Below are 24,149 nucleotides of genomic sequence, written 5' to 3'. Positions count from 1 at the left end.
GCTCCGGTTGTTTTATTGTTGTTTTCTTTCCCAGGCTTTTAAAAATCTTATCTGTCCCAGCCGGAGTGAGCGCCTCCCCTCCCCCTCGGCGCCGGCAGGCTCGCCAGCGTGAATCACCGTCCTCCACTCCGTCTCCCACAGGCCCCTGGAAGGGCCTCCAAGGCCTTCCATCGAAGGCCCACGCTGTGGATTTACCTCTCGCATCTCCTGCAAGGGTGTGTCAGCTGTCATCCCCTGGTGACGACAGGCTGGCTTTCTTCGCAGGCTCCGATGCCGAGGCTGGTTATCTGAGGCACACTCCAGTCTGAGCCCCGCTGGACCAGAAAAGTGGTCCCCTCCCAACTGTGACTTGTCGGTCTGGGGCCTCCGGGGGAGACACGGTGACTGCACTCTCTGCCTCTTTCCAGCCATGAGTAGGGCTAGATGGTTGCTCGGGACTCTTGCCAAGGGGGTGGAGAGCTTTCTCATGCTGTGGGGGTCTGGAGTGTTCTTCCTAACGGCAGGTGTCAGAAGCTTCTAGAATGCTGAGCTCTTCAGAAGCTGCCTTCCGTATCTGTCAACATCTCCTTGGCCTCTTTTTCTGTTTCCTCCATCATTTGCCTGACGGCTTCCCAGTGGCTGGCGGGCTCCAGCGAGAACCTGAGGAGTGGGCTGGAGGGCAGAAGTGGGTTACTCCGCGTGGCATGGGGACATAGCACAGCAAAGGAGGAAGTCGGGGAACTCCACGTCCGTGGTCAGACAGCCCTGGATGCAGCCCTTTGAGCTCAGACAGACGCCCCCTCGGTGTCACATGCACCCTGGGAGCGCGGCCGCCCTGGGCCTTGCTCTGAGCAGTGAGTTAGAGCATCCGACAAGGCATCAGGTACCTGGTCCCCTCCCCGCTCTCTGTTTCCTGTTTCTGATATTGAGGACCTGGGTCATAAGAGGGACCACATGCGGTTTGTGCTGAGCACCTACTGCACGCCGGGCACCGTTAGCCCCATCCTGGGCGCTGGCCACTCAGCAGTCCAGCAAGGAAGAAGGACCATACGCAAACAGAGAACAAAATGCACAGTAGGACGTAACGTCGATGACATCCAGGAAGAGGAGTGAGTCAGATGATGGCAAATGCAAAGCCGGTACAGGTCGGCAGACCAGGTGGGAAGCCTTCGGCATCCTCCACCCCGGCAGTCTGTCCCTCTGCCCCTTTGCGGGGCGGCGACCAGGCTTATGGGTCTGTATGTTTGCCTCAGTGATGCTGAGCCCAGGCCGCACTACATGGGGCAGATCGGGGCTGCGTAGATGCGTCTGCTGTTTGCCCTGCACCTGGTAGCCCCGGGCTGCTGTGCTTGTCCAGTTATTTTAATAGCACGTTTTGGTTTTTTGGACTAATGTAGGGGTCAGCAAACTAAGGCTCACACGCCAGCCCCGTCTTTGTAAATGAAGTTTCATTGGCATGCAGCCATGCCCGCTCGTTTGCGTGTTGTCTGTGGCTGCTTGCACGCTGCAGTGGCAGAGCTGAGTAGTTGCAAAGCCAAAAATATTTACTATCTGACCCTTTACAGAGGAAGCGCGCGTGGCCCTGGTCTAATCTGTGACCGTCAGCCCTCCCTTCTTGAGGCCTTTTAGGAACCTGCCTCTATTAACCCCTTTGCCCTTCTCAGCTGCTCTGGGACAAGAAATTAAACAAGTTTGTAAAGTAAAAGTTAAATAGGCTTTCAGTGGGAGGGGGCAGGGTCAAGGGCTTTCCCATGGGTGACAGGCAGAAGCTTAGTGCATGGGCTTCCTGGCGTCATTCTGTTTTGCCCGGGGGGTTCTTTTCTTCCTTCTGGATTCTCTGTAGAACGAATGCGCACAGCATCTCCTTGTTCAGGCCGCAGGAGCTGCATGGCGTTGCTGACATGTGACTTGCTGTGCTCTGAGCCCCCTGCTCCCCGAGTCTCTGTCCTCGGCCCCTAAGTGGTGGCATTGGCTCGCATCCCACTCGTGCTCTGGTTCCTGAACCCATGCAGGGGGCTGCTGCCACCATCCCGCCCCTTTTCCTAGAGATGCTGTCGGGACACCAGAGACTTGTCTGGATGTTCAGTTGCCACCTCGTGCTTCTCCAGAGAGATGGGAAGAGACGGGGCCCTGCGGCCGTGATGCAGGCGTGCGCGTTGGTGCACCCTGACAGCCCCGAGCTGCTCTGTGGTCCATCTCCAATCTCCCTGGGATGGCTTCCTCTTGATGAATCAGAAGTAGAAGGCAGTGTTGGTGGCTGTGGGCTGCTGCTTGGCACTTAGAATAGGGGGACCATCAGTGGAGAGTTTCTAAACCCCCGGCGACTAGAACTTTCTGCCTATCCACATGTGCCCCTTAAGATCCCTTGAGAACCTTACAGGCTCAGTGGAAGTTCTCCCCGTATTTGTAAGACCTGGCGTCTCCTTTTCCCTTCACGTCCTCGTGCTCGTCCACCTGCCCTCCACAGTCTCCAGTTAGGGCCACTTAGATCACTGAAAAACTTGTGCCCTTAGCTTGAGATGTTAGAACAGGCCATGGTAGTTTGGGAGAATGGTGTGGGCCTGACGGGAATCAACCAGAGATAATCTGGGTTCATGACATGCAGTCCTCCTTAGAGTTCTGAGAGGTAAAATGGATCCAAAAGAAATGACACTGAGGGACTTCCCTGGCAGTCCAGTGGTTAAGACTCGGCGCTTCCAATGCAGGGGACGCGGGTTCGATCCCTGGTTGGGGAACTAAGATCCCACATGCCATGCGGCGTGGCAAAAAAAAAAAAAAAAAAAAGAAATGACATTGAAGGGGCCCTTTCTGTGTATGCGTAGATGTGGCAGAGGAGGGGGCAGCCACTGAGTGGAGGTGGTGAGGGCTGAGAAGTAGAGGGGCCACCCTTCATTCAGCCTTCTCAGGAGGCCTGGCCGTGACCTGGCAGCGGGCGGCATGAGGGGTGTGGACCAGTGGCGAGGGGTATCTCCCTGCCCAGCACCCCGCCCCCACCCTCTCCTGCCTCATAGAGACCTCAGGGATGTACAATCCAATCCAGTATCAGAGGGTTGCGAGTGTGGTGCTTAGGTGGAGGCCCGGGAGTGGCCCTTCTCTGAGAGGCAGCAGCAATGGGCAGAGCAAAAGGTATCAAGTTATAGACAAGTTTTACCCTGCCTGCAGACTTCCTGGATTCTCTCCACCTTCTCTCATATTTTCTGGAGTTACTATGGCGATATTGGGCACCACGGAGATAATTGCAAGAAGCAAGATAATGTGGCAGATTAATTCTTTAATCAGATTTAAGCCCACCAGAAAGAGGCTGGGTTTGGGAGAGTTTGGTTTTTTTTTTTTTCTTTCTAATTTTTTTTCCTTCCTCTCAAACATTTCCTGTACTGAGAATAACACCAAAGGGTGTTAAATTGGTTCTGAAGGTCCACCTCTGGCTGGCCACATTCTTGTAACGATTTCATTAGCCTGAATTATCCACTTTATTTTCTTGTAACGGGATTAGCTGTACTTGAGACCAGAGAGGGAGAAGGTGGTGGAGAGCGTCCACTGTGTATTCAATTAACTTACCCCGGCAGAGGCGTGGAGCCAACCAGAATGCACGCCCCAGGCCAGAGGTTGCGTCTTGATGCTCTCCTTCCGAAAGGAAGAGGGAACACGAGCTGTTCCACTGGGCTCGCGGGGCATGCTCAGGAAATAGTCGCCAAGTGAATGCAGGATCCATAACATCCGAATGACGAGGCACATTAAAATTCCTACCATGCTTCATGTCTGGGGCTGGGTCCTTGAGAATGGTGAGGGGCAATTCATTCAGTGCACGTGTAGCCAGCCACGAAGGTGTCCACGCCTGGTTAGATGCTGCGGGGCAAATGTGATGGGAAAACCCTCTCTGTCCTCAAGGAGCTTAGAATCCCACATTACGTGAACATAGACGACCAAGGGGGCCGACAGGCTGCAGGGGGCCAGGAGGCAGAGGGCAGGGCCCCAATCTGGGGTAATAAAGAGGGGAGGAAATTCCATCACTTTGGAAGTAGACCAGCCCTTCTGATCTCTTAGAATTGAATCAGAATGGAACTTGCATGTGCAGATGCTAAAAACGGGGCATCTGGTATCTTTGGCAACACAGTGTTGAAAATGTTTTGACTTTGATACCAATATTTAAAATCCCGTTTCTTAAAAGAATCTGGATTGCAGGGCTTTCTTTCTTTAGAAGAAAGATCTGCCAGTCCTGGGCCTAGCTGGCTGTTCAGGCTGGGGCTGAGGGGCCCTGCCTGCTCTGGTGGAACAGTGGTCCTCAACCTGGGGCAGGATCACCCTCACCTGTTACAGGTGAGCTTGTTACCACCTGGACTGCTGGGTCTCCCCCAGAGCCTCTGATTCAGAAAGAGGGGAGTGGGCTGAGACTTTGCATTTCTGACAAGCTCCTGGATGACACACATGCTACAGGTCCGAGAATCACCCAGAGCTGGGGGCATTTCTGCCAATTTGCCCCCAGCTCTCTTGGCTCCCTCCCGTCATCTGTCTGGCCCCAGAGGTCTTTACTTGGGGACCAGTGTTCTGTCCCCTGCATTATCCTGGCTCTGGCACGTCTCAAGATGTTTTTATACAGCTTCCTCCCTCTCTCTCTCTCTCTCTCTCTCTCGCGCTCTCTCTCTCTCTCTCTCTCTCTTATCGGTCCAGCCTGGAAACGACTCAGCCAGGGTCACACGGCAGGTGAGGGCAGAGCCACGACAGGAAGCCTCTATTTTCCAGTGCCAGGTCCCCTCCGCCAGAGCCTCTCGGGCGAGTCTGGGCTCTGCCTGGATCTCGGGCCCAGAATCTGATTCAGAGATACCATTTAACTGTTCATCCCCGGGACTCCTCATCTAGAAAACGAGAGGGTCACGCTTGCCTGCAGAGGACCCTGTGAAAGGCTGTTGAGGAAAGCTAAGCACTGTCCTCCACACCTCCTCTCTCCCTTCCGTGGAAACCAGGCCATTCTTCAGCCTCCAAGAGGCAAAAATGAAAGGAATACTGCGCCAGTGGTGATAAGGTAACCTTTCTACATCCAGTTCTCACCGTGATGAGCAGTGAGTAATTGGAAAAGTTCAATCTGAAAGGTACTCTTTAAAAAGCGAGAGAGAACAAAAGAGGAAGAAACTCTGAGGTTAAATATACTCCATGAAACGGCTCCCAAAGCCACTGCCCCCTCCCCACGCCCCCCGGGTGGAGTAGAGGCGCGATCCGGGGTCAATACACAGCTCACCTGCGTAACCTGCTAGGGGAGCAGCTGCCGCAGGTGAAGCCTCGCTGAGACTCCCCACTCCTGTCTGCAGCTCAGCCAGGGCTGTCTGGAGGGAACGATGTCTTTTCTCTCCTACGCAGCAGGGCAGGATTCCGAACCCCGTTGTCTCGGCACTAGTTCCTTGGTGAGTAATCCAGCCGGCCCCCTTTTTGCTGGCTGTTACTCACTGCCTGCAATTGAAGGAATCGATGCAGGTACTTTGGAAGGAGCCGCTGGGGGCCGAACACTCCTTGTAATAATGTGTGGTTGTAGAACATGAGACAGTGTCCTGAGGACAGAAGGACTGAGTGTTCCGGCCCCGGATGTGCCGGTGCCATCGCAATAGCGTATGCATTGTGTGAGATGATTCGGGTGAAGGACGGAGACCCGGCGCTTAGGGAGGACTCGGTCAATGTCAAGTGCGTGTTTTCACGAATGTTTGTAGAGTGTTTTCTGTGGGCTAGGCACAGGCCTAGGTTCTGCAGACACAACAGAGACTAGACTCTGCCGTCTTAGAGTGTTCTTTGTGTCTCTAGAACAGGGAGGGAAAGACAAATAAGTAAACAAGCCATTCCAGATGGTGCTCAGATGTGACAGCATGGCTGGTGGCGTGGGGAAGTGACGTTAAATAAGGTGGCAGTGGAAGGCCTCCTTGAGAAGGTGGCATTCGAGCTGAGATTGAATGACAGGAGGGTCTGTGGTGGGAACGGCTAGGCATGGAGAGTTCTGGATTATGGGAAGAGCAAGGTCATAGGTCCTGGCCTAAGTTTGGTGGCTTCAGGAGCAGGAAGAAAGCCAATGTGGTTGGATTAGCCTCCGTTTCCCCGTTTGTGGGGCAGGAGGATTGGACGAGGCAGCCTTGACCAAAGCCTTTGCTTTGTATACATTCCAGGAGCGGGAGGTTTGGGTGATGGGTCCTGTTGCCCAGCCTCCCTCCGCTGCAGAAACCACGTGTCGTCGACGGAGGGGTGGGTTTGTCTCTAGGTGTCCATTCAGCCTGTCTGTCCCTCCACCCTGCTTCAGCTGGGGCCCTTAGCCACACGGCGACTCAGTAAGGAAAGGGGAACACGAGACGGGACACTGGGCAGAGCGGCTGCCAACCTGCCACGTTCATTCACCCCGTGGGAGCTACTCCGTGAGTTCATGGTGGACCCTTCTTTAGGATGCGGGCACGGAAGAGAGAGCAGTGAGCGGGGACCAGAAGCCCCAGGCTGTGGACCCTAAGCAGTTGAGATGGGGGGGTTGATCTCAGAGTGCTCTTTGGTCTGTGGGGCAGCAGGGGGCTCACTGCCTGCCTGTAGCTAGCTCTTCCCTACCAGCCAAGGGTCCCTAAAGACAAAGCTGTTGTCTGGCCCACCGTTGCCTCCCCCAAGCACCTTGCACACAGATCCCTTTGGCCAATTATTAATAGACAAGACAGACCACACAAACTTCCAGTGAGCAAAGCACAAGTTCAGGGACAAACTGCCCACTTGGAGTCCAGCTTGGCTCATTACCACCTGTGGGGCCTTGGACAAGTCACTTCACCCCCGTCGTAGGTAATGACTCAGGGGGTGACCTTGGAGAAGTCACATAACTTCTTTGAGCCTCAGTTTTCTCCATCTATAAAATGGGAATAGCAGTGCCTAGGTCGTAAGGCTGTTGTGAGATCATGTATAGCCGATATTTAACACACCGCAGGGCACATGGCACTGAGAAGGACGGGGGGAATAATGAATATTACGTGTGTGTGTGTGTGTGTGTGTATTAGAAAATTGGTGGTGGTATATTGGAAAGGCTTTTTGATGCCAAGAGATTTAGCCCTTTTTTCTTACTCCAGAAGGAACAGAAAGAAGCCTACAGTTTATTCTTATCACAAAACCACCCCTTTAGCTCATTGTTGTTCACACCACACTGTTGTGGCAGCTGATTTTTTTTTTTTTTTCCCCTCAGCAGTGCCTTGAGTGCAGGTGTAGAGAAGTCAGGCCAACAGACTTCCCCACGTGACTCAGCACTTCTGCTGGGACTCTGGTTCCTCCAGCAGATCCAAATAGGAGAGGGATAAGGACTTGTGTCCAGGGAGCAGGGGGGCCTAGGCTCCTTGGGGTGTACCCGACCCCTACTTGGTGTCAGCGTGCGGGCTAGAAAGTTGGGCCGGCCTCCCAGCCTGCCCATTAAACCCCCAAACGCAGGCATCAGCACAGCTGCAAAATCATCAGGTTCGGCATCTCTGGAGGGCTCTCTCTGTCTCCCCCTCACTTCCTTGTCCCCACCGCACCCCACCCCATCCCATCACTTCAGTCAAGGAGAGAGAGGATGGTTCATCCCTTTCAGTAGCAGAGCCAACCCCCCACCCCCAACCCAACTGAGCAGCTGCCATCCAGGGCTGTGGCAGGTCCAGTCAGAGGGCGCCAGGGGAGGGGATCCCCTCACACACGCAAGACACACACATGTATTGTGTCTGCGATCAGGCCTGTGTGCCAACACGATTTGCATGCCTGGACTTGTTTACGAGGCCCAGGCATAATTGGCTTGCCTCGCTCCACACCTTGGTGCGCCCTCCCCACCTCCGCCTCCTCTTCCCCCTCCCACCCCCACTGCACCTCGAAAGAAATTAAAAACGTGACAACAAACTCCAGTTGTCAAAAACCCACGGATCCCCACCAGTCACGTGCTCCTGGCGTGGCGGAGCTGGGCGGGGCTGCGGCATGGAGGAGTAATTGGTGAACCCGAGGTGAATGAAATAATTGGAAAAGTGAGGTGTGAGTTTGTTACTGAAGTGTGAGCATAGTGGGGGAGGGAAGGAGGGCCATGTTTAAAAGCCCCGTATGTCCTCTTTATTCACAGCTTCTGATACAGTAATTGCTATTTTGTGGTTTCTATTATCTACACAGTGGGGAGCATCCGTGTCTCCTTCCCAAGTGGTAGAGTCTGGGCTGGTGGGGGGGTTGGTTCCTGGGTGCCCCGTCATCTTCCTCCCTCTCTGGTCCCTGGCGGCCCTGCCCAGCCACACCCAGGCCTCTGCTCCCAGGAGACACGCAGAACTTCCTGCAAAAGCCGCTCTTAAAAATGGCTCCGTGGGCTTTCTGTCAGATAAGAACTTTAATAATGGCTGGTATTTATATATCGCTTATCTCCAAGGAGCTAAAGGTACTTCATCGATTCCCCCGCCCCAACCTTTTTTTTTTTCTTTTTAATTCTCTTTTGATATCTCTCTGAGATCATTACTGTCGGCTTTATTTTCTCCCACACAGTAGTTACACAAGCAACCGAAGCCATCCTTCCTGAGCCGGGAGGGAAAGCTCGCCTGAGTTTCGAGTCCCAGGCCGTGGGGCTTGGGCAGGTCACTTGGCCTCTTCGGCCCTTGGTTTTCTCACCTGTAAAAATAGGAGGCGGTGACTCTTACCCCACAATTGTTGTACCTAGAAACGGTATATTTAAAAGGCCTAGCACGCCACAGGCACTCTGTCATCGGTCACGGGGGTGACAGCCGCAATGACGGTGTCTTGAAGCTCCAGCCATTCATTCCGGGGCTTCACGGGAATCGGGAATTTCTTTCTAAGATCTAACCCTAATCTTCCAGCTGCTCTGGAAGCCCTCGCTCTCTCGTGTCGTGAAGAATGGTAGGATTTTTTAAGCTCCTAGGGTCTTGGGACACAGCATTTCCTTGGCCATGCAGATGTCTGTCTGGATACCCCAGACGGGCACTGACCTCCCCCCCACGGCCCCCCAGCTCCCTGGTCCCCACCCTCACTCCCTTGTGGATCGAGGATGCCCCTCCGTCCCAGCTTTTCCCTGCCAAGCTCCCAAATGCCACTTCTCCAGGCCAAGTGAGCATGGCTCCTTCAGCTTCTCTCATCAGCTTTTTTTCTCCACCTTTTAATTATTTTCCTCGCCTTTCTCCGGACCCTCAGCTGCTTACCATGCATAGAGCGTCCACAGCTTGCAGTGTGCTGCAGAGAGGGAGGAATTAACCTCGCCAGTCTCTCCCTCTCTCGGTCTCTCATGCGTACACACACGGGTGAGGTCCCCAGAAATGAGCCACGGCTAAGAAGAACTGGGCAGGGGCCGTTGAGACCATCAGGGGATGGGAAGTTAGAGGCCCTGTGGGCAGAGGCAGGGGGTTTGCACCCAGTGCAGGCAGGAGGAACTGGGTCTGAGTCGGCCTCCCTTGCCCGGGGATCTCGGGCGAGTCACTGGACCCCTCGGAGCCTGCACAGCGCAATCCTCGCCACCCCCGTACACGGCCTTCCTTCTTCGTGCCAGACGGGGCCAAGCCTCAGAATGAAAGCCCCGCTCCTGAAAGTGGCTGGTCGCCTCCAGATAACTGAAGAGGGTGAAACATCGTGCAGCGGAGAGAGCTCCTCCGGCTTCACATCAGACACTCCCAGGTTCACACTCTGGCCCTGCCACCTACTCGCAAGAACCGCTACCTCCCTGAGCCTCAGTTTCCTCATCTGAAAATGGGGGCGGTGAGACCAATAATAATTAACATTTGTGCTCTTCGTATGTACCCCGTGGCCTGGTTCGTGGAATCCTCATCACCACCCTCTGAGCGTAGGTGTGACATCCCAATGGTCGTGTCCCCCCTTCCAGGGCTGCTGTTTCTTCGTTGCAAAACTACCTCCAGGCGTCCACTCTGAGCCAGGCCTGGGGCACCTTGCTGCAGATCCCGTGATGGACAAGATAGGTGTGGTTTCCACTCTCACAGAGCTGAATTCCAGCCCCAGGGGAAGGCAGAGCGTTACCCAGGCATCCACACCGCAGGGCCCTGAAGCACAGTGGGCCCTGACCGCTGGGGGGGCATCCATCCCCACCCAGAGCAGATCAGCCAAGGCTGCTCACGGAAGCCGAGGCCTGAGAGCCCGGAGGCTGGGGCAGGGGTGGAGAGTCAGGCGGAGAGACCGGCACACCCCATAGGTTGTCTGTCCAGCACCCAGCATGACCCAGACACACAGCGGGCGCTCAGCAAGGCCTCCCTGTGCCCTTCAGTCTTCTCAGACCAGGTCTGAATCTGTCAGATACACTGTCCCCAGAGTCCCCGTGGCTCTCTGAAGAACTTGGTGCCAAAGCGCCATTTATGTTTACCCAAAGGAGCCTGCAAGAAAATATGTGCGTCCCCTGACCTCCAGGTCCAAGGCCAGCCTTGACAGAGGCTGCGGGGCTTCGCTGGAAAAAGAGGCAGCGTGTCTGTCATGGGGTGTGTCGGCCTTTAGGTGGCAGAATAAAGCAGGGTTTGTGGGCAGGACTCCGCTGGGTTCTCCCACCTCACCTTCGTGCTAGTCCCCACCTGCCCAGCCTCTGGGCCGCTCCAGGTGGGCCACAAGCCTCAGCCGGGGGCTGCGATGACTGACAGGCCTCCACTGCCCATCCTCTGCAGCCCCTCCGCTCCCCGGGAGGCTGGCCGTGGCGCCAGCAGCCCAGTTTCTGTGCCTCGCTCAGAGAGGCGCCAGGAGGGGGAGCGGAGCTACCGGGGAGAGTACCGAGGAGACGTGCAGATTCATTTTGAGGCTTCATAATGCCGCATTTACACACCGTCCTGCCTCCAGAAATTGGGCTGGCAGATGCCTGGTCATGCTGGCAGGGCTGCGGGTTAACTCCACAGATTTAGCTTAGATCATTTCACGAGAGCTCACGGCCTTTACTGCGTCTTTCGCCCAATCGGTCTCTGGCCCCGAGGCATCCTGCACCATCGTGTGTAGGTGCGTGTGCCCGGGCGCCCGCAAGTGTGTGTAGATTTTCAAATAAAATAATACCTCTTTTCAGATGCCGCGCACACTAAATATTTATCAGCAGCAATTTGTGCGTATGTTTGATAAATGGACCTGAGGATGGGCTGGGGGCGGGGGAGTGAGACAGGAAAGCAAGGGAGGCCCAATCCTTTTGTCCAGGAATTTCTCAAAGGTTTATCCAGGGGGAGAGGGGGCGTTGGGGAGATGGTTGGAGGCCGTGTTTACCTGTTTGATCCCTGTTGGCTGGGGGGGGACACCTGACTTTTCTCCTCCAAAGTCAGCTTTGCCTGACTTTGGCTTAGCAGATATCAAAACCCTGAGGCAGGAGGAGTGGGGTTTAGAGGGGGTGGCTGTGTGGCATTCAAGCGCCAAGCACTGAAGAACCATCCCAGGTCCCAGCTCTGGGAGAAGGGACTCGCCCTGCTTACTCAGATTCGTGGGGGTCCGTGGGGAGTCCGTGGTAACCCCGAGTCCGGGGCCCTGGCCTGGCCAGTGCCTCCCCAGCCCAGCCATGCATGCACGGGGCTGGATCCCCCTTGCTGAATATTCACCCCACCCCCTCACCCCTGCTCCCCCAGGCAAGGGGAGGACCGGTGTGCCTGCCCGCCCGACAGAGAGGAATGGAAAATTCTCCATCCCCAGAGGAACGGCATACCCAATCTGATGGTTCCCTCCCTGCCGGCGTGATGGCCAGGCCGGAGGGAGAAGGCCACCCACACACGCCCCCAGGACACGTGCTGGCCAGTGGGGAGCTTACACTGACACGAGTGTTCGTGCACGTGGCTGTGCACACGTACCCCCCCGTGTGCATCTGCGGGCACTCCTCTCTTCTAACTGGAAAGGGTTAGCGGGTGAGAATCGGTCCTGCCTCCCCCCGCCCCCTTTGCAGGCCTCGATTCTGAAACTCCCGTGTTTTTATTCCCAGCACCTTCGGGGAGCTGAAGACCGTCCGCCTGCCAAAGAAGATGACGGGGATGGGCACGCACAGAGGGTTCGGCTTCGTCGACTTCCTCACCAAGCAGGACGCCAAGGTGAGACCAGGGCCCCTCCCTCCCGGCCTCTCCTTTCTGGGTCCTTTGTGGGAGAAGCAGCAAGGCCTCTTCACAGACGTGGGCGCGTCCCCCCCGCTCCCTATTCGGGTTTTCTCTCCCCTCCTCTCCCCAGCCCTGCTAATTTGCACAACGTCCTTGGAAGAAAAGACCATGGGCCTTGTGTTTGGAGGGAGGGGCAGTTCTGTGTCCCGGGCCGCTCCAGGTCAGACAGAAAGCGTGGGAGAGGCTGTGCGGAGCGTGGAGGGGAACCAGGGGACAGCGCTCGGAGAGGAGGCCGCCAGGCACCCCAGTGGGAACCCGCAGGGACAGCTCCTTCCCCTTTTCTTCCTGCTGGTGCCTGGGGCTTCTGTTTTGTGCTGATTTCAGGTGCGCTTAGGCCAGGCAAGTGCTGCTGTGTGTAAGCACGTGTACGGAATTCCTTGGAGACAGAACCACCTTTTATTTTTGAAGCAAGGCAGCCTCTCCGGGTGTGGGCTTGGTGCAGTAGGTCCTGGGTCCTCGTCCTCCGCGGCAGCAGACAAGGGGCAGAGGCTGTGTGACTGGGGTTCTGGCTGCGTCCGTGGTTGCTGCTCTCACAGCCCCAGGTCAGGATCCTGGGGGGAGGGGCCATGGCGCTGGCTTCGTGGGCTCCCTCCGAGAGCCTGTGCCACAGGCAGCCTTGGCCCGTCCTGGCCTGTCTTCCCTTGAGGGTGCAGTACAGCACGGGGCACGTGTCACTAATGGCTGGGATCCCCTCCGCCTCTGAGGAGGCATCTTCAGAAAAGCAGAGTATTTGTTGGAATCACACTCTTGGCCTGCAGCAAATTGGCGTTGCCAGAGGCCCTGTGGGTGGAGCTGAAGGTGTCATCTCAGGGACACAGCTGCGGCCTTTGTGGGCCCTGGGAACACGCACAGGCAGAGAGGGTGCCCCAGGACTTCTGCAGGCCTGCCAGCCACCTTTGTCTCAGCGTCTTGAACTCAAGTGCATGCTTTGTTGACACGTGGCCATGTTTGTCCGGACATCTGCGCCTCTTTCTTCTCGGCTGGCAGTCTTCCCCTCGCCTCCTGTCATGACAGGAGGGACCGCAACCCCTGCGTGCAGCCAGCCCACGGCCTTGACGCTCACCAGCAAGGCAGGCACCTGTGGGGTCCCCCCCGACTGGCTCAGAGAGAAGCCAGGGAACAGCCGTCCAGAGCACTGCACTTACTGCTGGCTGTTTGGCTTTCCCAGCCCTGCCCTGTGCCTCAGTCTCCTCATCTGTAAAATGGGAATGATGACAGGTCCCACGCCCACAGGATGAAGGCAGATGGTGACACGGGTCCTGGCACACGGTGCTCGAGATGAGTGAGCTGTTTCCTCCTCGTTCCCACCAGCCCAGGTCCCTTCAGAGCCACCAGCCCTCCATCTGTGGACAGAGAAGAGAGGGGTGCAGGCAGCGCTTTCTCCACTGCGTCTGTCTAGCCCTGAGCTTCTGTGAGTGTGTAGGACCATTGTCATCTGTTTTGTGTCAGGGTTCCGGCGTGAGACTGCGATTAGGGGAGAAATGAAAGGGGATTCACTCCCTGCCCCAAGAAACATCTCTTATTAAGGGCCAGTGCAAGGGCTAGCTGTTAGAGCACAGACTCTGCAGCCAGAATCCTAGCACTTACCTGCTATGTGACCTTGGGCAGGTGACTTACTTTCTACGTGCCTCAGTTTCCCCCTTATAGAACGGTAATAGAATTTCCCTCACCGAATCGTTGTGAGGCTGGGATGAGACGATAGTCTTAGAACGGGATCTGGCCTCCGTGAGCTCCGTCTGTTAGCTGTGACGAGGAGGAGGATGGTGATGGTGGTGATCTAAGAAGAAGGGAAGGAGCAGAGAGAAAAGTTGTCCACGCCCCTCCAACTAGTAGCTTCTTCCACGCAGCAGCCTCCCTCCAGAGCTTGAAGTCAGAATTAACGTGGCTCTCGGGGCCCAGAGGGTTGGACCAGGCATGGACTCCCAGCCTTGAAATTCCACGCTCCCATCGCCAGGATGCAGTCAATATAGCTTTGTTCCCTGGGGTCATTGGAACGGGGCGTGGGGGGGAGATTCTCAGGTAGCAGGGCAGTGCCAGTGCCCGCTTGGCTAGTGCCTGGCACCAGAAGCCAGGCTGCAAATGTTCTTTGCAAAGCCTAGCACAGCCTTCTGCTGACTTATGGAGGTGGCTCCTCCCCCTCTGTCCCTTCCATCCTGGGCTCCAGGAAGAGAAAGGGCAGCCGAGGACAGCGAGGGCTCAACCCACACCCCCTCCAGGACTGGCTCTTGCGGCCCCTCACCTCCGACAGGCGGCAGCCTGGCTCCAGAGCTGTCCCGGCCCCGCCATCCCCGCCTCTCACTGCACCAGGACTCGGGCCCTTTGTGCCGCCGCTGAGCGAGCTGGTCTCCCGTGAAGTCTGAGCCCACCGGGAGCGCACCTCTCCTGCAAAGATGCCTTTGCTCTTTTTGCTTCCCGGAGAAGCTGCCGTGACTTTTCCCTCTCCTTCTCCCCGTCTGTCTGAAGAACTTTATTGTCTCCCGAGTGGAACATTTAGCGCTCTCCACTGAGCCATAGAGCCGTGCGCGCTGCATATTGGTGAATAGACTTCTGAATATTGTAAATATCTGGTTAGCTCGAGGGCGGGCGTGAGTTTGAAGAGGGAAAGCAATGCTGCAAGGAGACATTGAGTTAGAAACCCCCGGAGACCGTTTTTTCATCTCAAAAGAAGGAACTCGTGGGAATCCCAGGGCTGGTAGGGGAAACTCCAGGACCTCCAGTTTCTCGGGACAAGCGCCGCCCACCACCCCTCTCCCACCCCCAGCAGTTCTCCCTTTGAAGCGCTTCAGGGAAGAAGACCTGCTTTAGAAATCCTTCCCAGGGCTTGACTGAACCCTGACCACTCGGCTCCCTCACTGAGGGCTTCACCCCCATTTCCTGCCGTGGGGCGTCCTCCAGGAAGATAGCGGTCAGTAACTCTTGTGGCATCAGCAGCGCTGGAACCTGGAGGTGTAAGCCTCCTGTGCCCGGGGGCCCCAGGTGGTCCTCAGAGGGGAGAAGAGGAGACAAGGAGGAAAAGATGAGGGGAGTGGACACATATTAGGGGGAGGAGGCAGGGAGGGAGTAGAGGCTGATTGTAGAACCTTGGGTCTGGAAAGCAGTGGAGAAACTAGCAGTTTCCAGGCTGGGCTGTGAACCCGGGTATGTGACTCACAGCACAGTACTCTTTCCTGGGCACCAACCAGTCCACTTTGCCAGCTGGCTGAGGGGAGAATTAGGCACCCTGGTTGGTCCCCGGAGGCATCCGCTCGGCACCCCCATCTCTCTTTGGGCCCCAAGCACGGGTCATCTGTGTCCTCCCCACCCCCAGGGATTCTGAGTCTTCTGACCTTGCTCCCGTGTTCCACCCCGCACGTCCTCGGGAACTCCGTCATCCGTCAGGCCCCTCTGGGTCAAGCACACACCCCAAACAGGGAAGAGAATCCTAGCGCAAGGCTCCACGAAGAGCTCAGGGTAACCAGGCAACTGATGACAATAGCCAGAGGCTCCCGCGACCGGCCGAGCTGGCTTTGTGTGTGACATGTACACCGTACACCCATTGTCTCGTCCCAACCTGCAGCAGCCCCGGAATCAGCTGGAGATTTGCATAACTCCCTCCCCGGTTTCTCCAGGCGCTTGCTAAGCTCCGTGTGTGCAGGGTCCTGGGAACCGATGGGAAACCGGCACCTGGCTCTGTTGCTGAGATGCTAAACCAGGGGTGAGACCTGGCCGTCAGCCCCTGTCACAGGCTCCGTGAGCTGGCATGTTGTCCCAACCTAGGGCGTTTCATCAGCCCCCGATGTCCCAGGCATGAATGTCAGTTCCCCTGAAAGGGCTGCTGTTATTATTATCTAAACCTCCAAGTGTGATGAGCCCACATTTCTCAAAGAACCTTCTCCCACGTGCTGGAGGGAAGCAGGGACAAAGGTCGATGAGGGCAGACAGGAAGTCCCAAATGCGGTGGTCTTCCCCGGTGGCCTGGGTCTGCCTTGTGTGTAGGGATGTTTATAGTGTCTCGGGCGCCACGTGGTTCTCTGGGCCCTGATGATGTTTCTGGAAGGGCAGCCTCTTGGCGTCAGTAAAAAACCATCAACTTCTAAAAGCCCGTCTTTGGCAGGGACGGTGCTGGGCATTTGTACGCATCAGTGGCAGGAAGCCATTTGACAGATGGGTAAACTGAGGTTCGAAGGGATGGCGCCACTTGCCAGAGCTGGGAAACCCCGCGTGTCGATCTGATTCCAAAGTCCACGGATTAGCACTTCCTCCCTTCATTCACGTATTCACTTAAATTGAGTGCCAGCTGTGGCCAAACCGTGCGCCAGCCCCCTCCTCTCTACACCACACCCCTCACCTCTCACCCATCCCCAGCAACTCACCAATTAGACATTTTGGAGAAAGGCCAAGAGGTTGGCCCTTAAAACATCTCTTGGGAACAAGCCCAGGATGAAATCAGCTCCTCCGGGGCCCCCAGAGGAGGAGTGGGCATTCCTTTAGGGGCCTCCAGAGCCGCACACGGTGTCCTGCCAACCCTCCCAAGCCTTGGAGGCAGCAGCTTTCTACCTGGGCAGGTGACCTGGGATTCCCAACCAGCTGTGCCCATTGGCCAGGAGGCCACCAATAGTCATTGGGGTTCCATTTAGAAGCCACCACCTCCTCTGTCCTTACTTGGACCGGCTGGTCACAGAGGAGGAAGGGAAAGAAGGCAAAGAGCAGACTTGCAGCCCGGAAACCAGAACATTCTTTTTTTTTTTTTTCCCCCATGCACGCGCCTTTAATTTCTCCTTTCCCCGAGCCCACCGAGCCTTTGTACTTTTGCAGTTGCAGCTGTTTTTATTTGCTGCCGCTGCTGTTGTTTTAAAAGGTCTATTTTCACATGGAATGTTATCCAATTAGCAGAGCAATGTGTTGGCTTAAATAAACACTTGGGGGGAGCCGGCAGTAGGGAGTTGGGATGGCGGTCGGCGTTGGCAGGCAGCGCTCTTCTCTTCTCACTGGTAAACAACCGCAGCTTTAATTGGGGAGTCGCGCCAGTTAACGTCTCCGTTCTCACGTCTCACTTTTGTATGGTGCCGGGGGAGAGGGGGGCGTGGACACAGCCCCAGGCCCACCCCAGTTGGGGTGATGCTGAGAGTTTCGTAGGGGGGTCCCATCAGGCCTCTCCGCACCCATGGCCTTCGCCTTGCAGATTCCACTGAAACGAGACCAGTGGTGGGAAGAGGTGACGATGAGCAAGACAGAGCTTCTTAAGGCAGGGACAGCCGCCTTCTTGCGGGGTGCCCAGCCGCGGTGCAGGCGCCATAAACGGCGATCGCCATCAGACGAGCGATGGATGGTGTGCACGCCACACACAGACACACACACACGTTTGCTTACCTGAGTGCAAGGAGGGCATAGAGTACAGCCTCCCCGGGGGCCCCGAGGGTGTGCAGCCAGAGTCTGAAGAGGACGTGGCCCCATGGAAATGAAGACTCCGTGGGCTGTGTCCTCCCTAGACAGCCCATGTTCTAGAAAGGCAGGGCGGCACGGTGGTTAGCAGCATGGCCCGTGGAGTCAGAGCTGCCTCCTTCCATCTGCGTGAACGTGGGCAAGGGGCTTCATGTCCCCACACCCCAGGCTGCTCATGCCCGCAACCGGAAATGATCTGCGCCTTGAGGCAGCCATGAAGATTAAGTGGAAAGCTGCGTGCCAAGCACTCACCACAGGCCGCGGCACAGGGCACCAAAGGAGCAGAGGCAGCGGGGTGTCCCAGGCCCCGCAGGGCAGAGGCGCTGTGCTTTGAAGCCGAGGTATCAGTTGCTTTTTGTCTCCTGAAATGTTAACTGGACACAAATCCAGGAATTGGGGTGCTATCCCCACTTGTCTGTGTTAGGTGTGTGCACTCGCGCTTGTGTTTTAATTGCAGGTTTTGCCTAGTTCCTACCATCAGGGCCCAGGGGTAAAGGAAAAGGTGTTTGAATCCTGAGCCTTGCATTTCAAGGCATGGATTCGGGCTCAGCCAACACATTTATGGGCTGAGAACCCGGGATCAGGACAAGCCACCCTCCTCAGGCTAGCAGATGTGCATCCCTCATCGCTGGGGTATGAGCCGCCCCGCAGTGTGCCCATCTGCTGGCTGCATCCCTCTGTCCCTCCGTGTGCCCTGAGGCCTGCCCAGCCCCTGTGGGGTCAGAGGCCACGGAGCTCCGCTGCTGTGAGAAGGCCTCAGGTTCAGGTGTCCTCGTTTCAGATTTATTCAGCGATCAGGACCAGTTCCCGAGGAAAGGTAACCAGCCCAGCTGAGCTGGACAGCCTTCCTCCCTCCCAGCAGCACTAAGTAATCATCATCTTAAAACTTAACTACTGGGAATTCCCTGGCGGTCCAGTGGTTAGATCTCCACGCTTTCACTGCCAAGGGCCCGGGTTCAATCCCTGGTCAGGGAACTAAGATCTCACAAGACGTGCAGTGCAGCCAAAAAAATAAATACGTAAACTAAACTACCAAGGGCAACATCACAGGTTCCGGGAATCAGGCCCTGCCCGCGTGCCGGGCGCTGGGTTAAATGAATAGCCATTATCTTCTGTATTCTCAGCACCAAGAAGGTTGAAGCACCTCCACTTGTAGTTGAGAAAGTGAATACTCAAAAGTTTCTCGCCAGATCAAAGCCAGAAAGCACAAGACCACGCTTTGCAACCCCCTGTGGAGCCCAAGGCCATTACCGGGCCCCACGGCCTCATTGCCTTCTCACTTCTGGCTCTTGGCTCCCTGGCTTGGCCCTCTTTTCCTAGTGGCTCTTTTCTCTCTCCCCGAGGTCAGAGGTGGTGCGTCACCTTCCTGTCACCTAGTTTAGTCCCCTCATTTTGGCCCATAGTAGGTCCTCCAGGGATGTTGAGTTGAATTGGATTGAGCTGAGTGGATGGATGGGTGCAAGGAAAAGACATCTATTCCTCTGAAAGGTTTTAGACACCACAGCCTGGAAAACAAGTCCCTGGGTGTTTCTCTTAGAAACTTGCCCTCAGCTCCACGGCATCGTAAGTCGGAGTGGCCCAAGGTGCTGAGTGGAGGCCCACAGTTGAAGTTACCAGTACCGTGCAAAGAGCCCCACTTTTTCTGGGGACCAGCTCTTCCCCAGTGGAGGCCAGAGGTAGCTGGAAGGTTTGCTGGGAGCTCACTTACAGGAGTCCGGGAGCATTGGCACAGGGACAAAAGTGATCTCTCCCTCAGCGCACAGGATGCTGTCCACAAGGAGACGATACAAAACATCCCAGGGCAGCAGACTGTCCTCCCAGCAATCATAGGCCCCTGTTTTTCAACCCCCTCGGCAGAGAAGGAGCCGAGCCCCCAGCAGGCCCAGCTGGGCCGGTGCTCCCATCCCCTGGGCTTGGCTGCTGTGCTCTGAGCCACATGGTCATTCTTGGCCACGCTTCCTCCAGGATTTAGGGGCACAGATGGTTTAGGACAGGTTGGCGTCATCCGTGTTCAGGTGGATTTGGCATCTGCCGAGAGATGCAGCCCTCCCACTCGGCGAGAGACAGCAGAGGGGCTGAGAGATGCCCTGGACGTCTCAGGACAGGAGGCCTGGCCTCAGCCCGGCCCGGGAGCCATGGCCCTTGGGACGGGAGTCCTGCCAAGGGCATCGAATGGGCTTTTGTTGCCAGGAGGCAGAAGCCCGTCTTCCAGGGAGAGCCACAGAAAGGTCAGGCCCGGCACTGAGCTGGCAGCCTTCCAGCGCCTTCCCTGTTCTGGAAAGGTGGCTGCCAGGCCTGGTCACAGTCTAGCCGGCACTGGAGGCCAGGGCTCTCGGTGCCCACAGTTGGTGGCTTAGGTCAGAGGAGATGAAAGAGGTGTGTCTCCAAGACAGCTGAGGCAGAGAACCAGGTGGTGGGGCAGCTCCGGACTCCGGCTAGACCTGCTCAGAGCAGCCCTTGTCGGGCCTCGCATTGTCTAAGACCTGCTCTCTGAAGGGGGCGGTCCATCTGCCCCGGGTCAAGGCAGAGGGACTTCAGGCGACCATCTGTGTCAGCAAACAGAACCTAACCCCAGATGGTTCAAGTGAAGAGAGATTCATGGAGGGGTAAGAAGGGCTCGGGGGGGCTCGCCAGGGATGTGACCCACCCCCACCAGGGCCAGTGGCAGTGGGAGCTGTCGCCACCTTAGGCTAAGGGACCTTAAAGAGACAGGTGAGAGCCTGAGCTGTCAAGGAGGGGCCACCGGCAGGAGCTGTGGTCCTGGAGGGAGGGATCGAAGGAGAAAGTCCCCCGACCTCTCTGCCCCTCCCTCCAACCTCTCACCGGCGCCTCCCATTTGCTCGTCCTAAATGGAACCCAAGGCCAGCGAGCCCTGGTTATGCCCTCCAGGGGAGTCAGCTCTTAACGCCCGGAGAAGGGGTGCAGGGGAGGATCAGGAATAACCAGCATGGGCCCATCGGATGATGAAAGAAGTGGCCCCGAAGTGGCCGGCGGGGGCCTCGTCTTCTACAGCATCCTCCTCTTGGCCAAACCAGTGCACCCTTAGAGTTCCGTTCTAGACCTTCAGGCTTCGGCACTGACCCAGCTGGGCGATCGGGTGTTAGTGGCGCAGGCGACTCTTCCCATCCCAAGGTCCCAAAGTCACGCATGTTGGGAGCGGGGCCTCCTGTCCGTCTCTGTGCCGCACCCAGGACTGTGTATGTGTCAGCTCTCATCCTAACCAAAGGCAGAGCCTCCCACTTGTACAGGACAGGACAGTCGTGAGCGAGACGTGCTCCTTTCCCTGCTGCCTTCGTGGGCTGAATCTCAGGGCTTGGAGGAGCCAGGGCAGGACATCTAAACCAGCCCTCCGTCTCCAGCCGGGGCCAACCTCAGCGTCCCTCCCAGCCTGGAGACGTGCTTTCACGACCCTCGGTGAAGGTCTTGCTCCACGGTTCGCCCTGCAGATACTTACCGAGCACGCTCTGTCCCGAGCTCTGTGCCAAGGGTAGCCAGGATAGAGGCCTCCCTCCGAGGTTCCAGGTCAAGCCAGGGAGCCCGGCACACAAGCAGGCGTTAATGGGGCAGGTGTTCTTAAGGAGGCTGGGGGTGCAGGGCATGCAGAGGGCACCTGGCGGCAGTCTGTACGAGGGGAGCCCTTCCGAGGCTGAGGGGGATGTTACGAAGGCCCAGGGGTGGAACAATAGAGGCTGAAAGGAAAAGTAAGAAGGAACTTGACCTGCATACCAACCTTGGCCTCAGTTTTCCTTTCCTTAAAATGGGAGAATGATGTCTGTTCTCATGAGTAGGTTGAGGTCAAGTGCTTAGAGTTCTCTGGAACCCAGGAGATCTCTAATCTGTGGTACGAAGGCCCTTGGATGGCAAGGGAGGAACACGGGCAACAGATGCAGGATTCGGAGAGAAGCAAAGGGCTGGGAACAGCTAACTTTCCACTTCCTGCATTGCGGCGCCCAGCGCTCCGCGGAACCCTGGGCACCCCGAGATGACCGCAGCCCTAGAGCTGAGGTTCGGGAAGTCTCTGGGGAGAAGGTGGCGTGGGTTTCGGTGGAGTCTAGTGTAGGCACAGAGACCTGGGAGGAAGCTGCTAGACGAGGGCAGGCCAGAGAGGCCGGGGCTGTGCCTGGAACCTTCCCCTGCACTGGCCCGAAAGCGCCAAGGCCCTGGGGCTGTGTCTCCCCGTCACCCTCCCCGGGTCTCACATATAGCAGGCTCTTTGCATGAAGCACAATTACTCGGGATTATCCAAGGCCAATTTTAGCCAGGAACCACTGTGCTCCTGCCTGCGACAGTTTGGGGCCACCACATTCCAACCACTAGGGCTGGAAACACAACCTGATTTCCTATTAACCTGAGGGGACTAGAACTGAGAAGGGTAATTCTGCTATTTTTGGAGACTCACACATTGTGCTCTAACCTCAAATACAAAAGAGCTTTTGTACCCTACTTACCATTCTTCCTGCTCTTTAGCGGTAATGGGAAGTTGAGGGCATACATCATAATAACAACAGCCAACGTTTAGGTGAGAATTACCATGGGCCAGGCAGTGTGGCGTCAGACTTAATAGTTCATTAAATCTGCGCATCCATTCTTTGCTGCTGCCTCTCATTTTGCACATGGGGAATCTCAAGCTCAGAGAGGTTAAGCAGCTTGCCCAAGATCACACAGCTTGTAAGTGCTGAAGCAGGGATTTGAACCATAGTAGCCCAGGTCCAGAGCCCCCAGTCTTAATTGCCGTGCCCCCTCACCTCTTAGAGTGAAAAGCCCTTCCAAAGAGATGAGAATTTGCAAGGGGTGATGTCAGAGAGAGGCTGGGAGAGGGAATTTTTAGCAACTCCTGTAATGAACAGAGACCACCCCAGGCTTTGCATGGCACAGGAATGGAAAATGGGTTTCCAAGAGTAAGAAAGAAACACAGATGTGACAGCTGGAGTTGGGGCATCTCGCCTGGATTTACCTGCCAGGCTCCGGTACCCCCTTGCTCTGACTCTGACTTAGTTCCTACCAGATGCCGCCTCTTGGCCGCCCCCATCTGACCGTGTCCCCAGGACCGCAGCTCCTCAGGGACCCTGGCACCAGGATGAAGTAGCTGCCACGCCAGACTCCCAACCAATTTCACTCCCCCCTCTTAAAACCCCAGCTCCCCCAATCAGGCTGTTTCTCTGCCTCACCAGCTGAGAACGCATGTGTTTTAAAGCTCTGAATGGGCCATTTTGGCTTGGAATCCAGATGCATTTTTATATCCGCATGGAAAAAAAAAAATGCAGAGGCTCTGCTGGCAGTCAGAAAGAGTTTTTTAAATTAACGTTTAAAAAAAAACAAAGGAAAGAAAAAGTTTCCTGCACCTGGCCCTTCTCAGAAAAGCACGAAGGAGAACAAAAGCATTTCTTTAATTTGGCCCCATATCTAATTTTTAAAAGATGCATGTCCCACCCACCTCGCACCGGTGCTTTTCAGATGCAGCCGTCTATCAAATACCTACTCTCTGCCACCTTCGGGGCTGATGGTGTGTAAGTCTCACAGTTAGCCCCATTTTACAGGTGAGGAAACTGAAGCTCATGAGGGGGCAGTTGGCTTACCCAAGGTCACTGTTGCCTTCCTAGGCTGCTGTAAGAGACTGGGTGGCTTAAAACAACAGAAATGTCTTCTCTCACAGTTCTAGAGGCCAAAAGTCCAAGATCAGCTTGTCAGCAGTGTTGGTTCCTTCTCAGGGAAAATCTATTCCATGCCTCTCTCCTAGCTTCCGGTGACAGCCTGCATTCCCTGGCTGTGGATATCACTCCAGCCTCCTTCGTCACGTGCGTTCACCCTGTCTGTGTCTTCACATGGCCATCTCTTGTAAGGACACCAGTCACACTGGATCAGGGGCCCACCGTACTCCAGGATGTCCTCGTCTTAATTTAACTGCTTCTGCAAAGACCCTGTTTGCAGATAAGGTCACAACCTGGGGTGCCAGGTTAGGATTTCCACATCTCTTCTTTTGGGGGACCCAGTCCAACGTCTAACACTCACAGTGCAGGGGAGGCCAGAGAGGGACTGGTTCCAATCCAGACCCCTGGTTGTACACTGCCTCTTCACAGCATCAAAGAAGCAAGAGGGACAAACCCCACGGCGCCTCTTCTCATAGCAGATGGCACTGCCTGCAACCCAGAAGCAGAGACCAAGACGCCACTACCGGCCACTGCTGCTCCCTGGTGCTGACAGCGCCTGGGAGCCTGCCCCTTCAACCTAGCACTAACCCGAGGCCTCTGTGCCGAGAGAAATTGCAAATGTCTGTGGTGGCAACACCACCTTCACGAGAACTAGCGTCTATTGAGCACTTACTGTGTGCCCCCAGAGTGTTCTGGGCACTTTGCATGTTAACTCTTTGTCTTCTGTAGAACCCTAGAGGATAGTGCCGTTAACATTCCCATTTTACAGATGAGGAAACTGAGGCCAGGGAGATTCATTTAACTTGCCCAAGGCCTTGAAGCTAAGAAGTGCAGGACCCGCCCTGCCCAGGCAGGGTGGCCTCAGAGCCCAAGCTCCTGGCTACCAAGTGCAGTGGCCTCTGTGTACCTCAGGGGTGTTTTGGGAAGAGCCCCAGCACAGAGCCAATTTAGCTCTAGACCTGGTGATGTTTAAGAGGGAACTCACTGGTGCCATATAAATCCATTTGTATGAAGTGTCCAGAATAGGCAAATCCACAGAGACAGA

General features: G+C 56.0%; 1 protein-coding gene across 2 annotated transcripts in view; it reads left to right on the top strand.

The window, feature by feature from the left end:
* The window catches only part of RBM19 (RNA binding motif protein 19), a 120,939-nt gene that overhangs the window by 75,123 nt on the left and 21,667 nt on the right, over positions 1 to 24,149 (top strand). For both annotated transcript variants that reach the window (XM_061169404.1, XM_061169405.1), the window contains exon 22: positions 11,867 to 11,972. In XM_061169404.1, the coding sequence (XP_061025387.1) occupies positions 11,867 to 11,972 (106 nt within the window). The remainder of the gene's footprint in view (positions 1 to 11,866; positions 11,973 to 24,149) is intronic.

This window comes from Eubalaena glacialis, chromosome 15 (genome assembly GCF_028564815.1).
Source record: "Eubalaena glacialis isolate mEubGla1 chromosome 15, mEubGla1.1.hap2.+ XY, whole genome shotgun sequence".
Taxonomy (NCBI): Eukaryota; Metazoa; Chordata; class Mammalia; order Artiodactyla; family Balaenidae; genus Eubalaena; species Eubalaena glacialis.
Note: the sequence above shows the minus strand (reverse complement) of the source record. Positions and strands in the feature narration are given on the sequence as shown.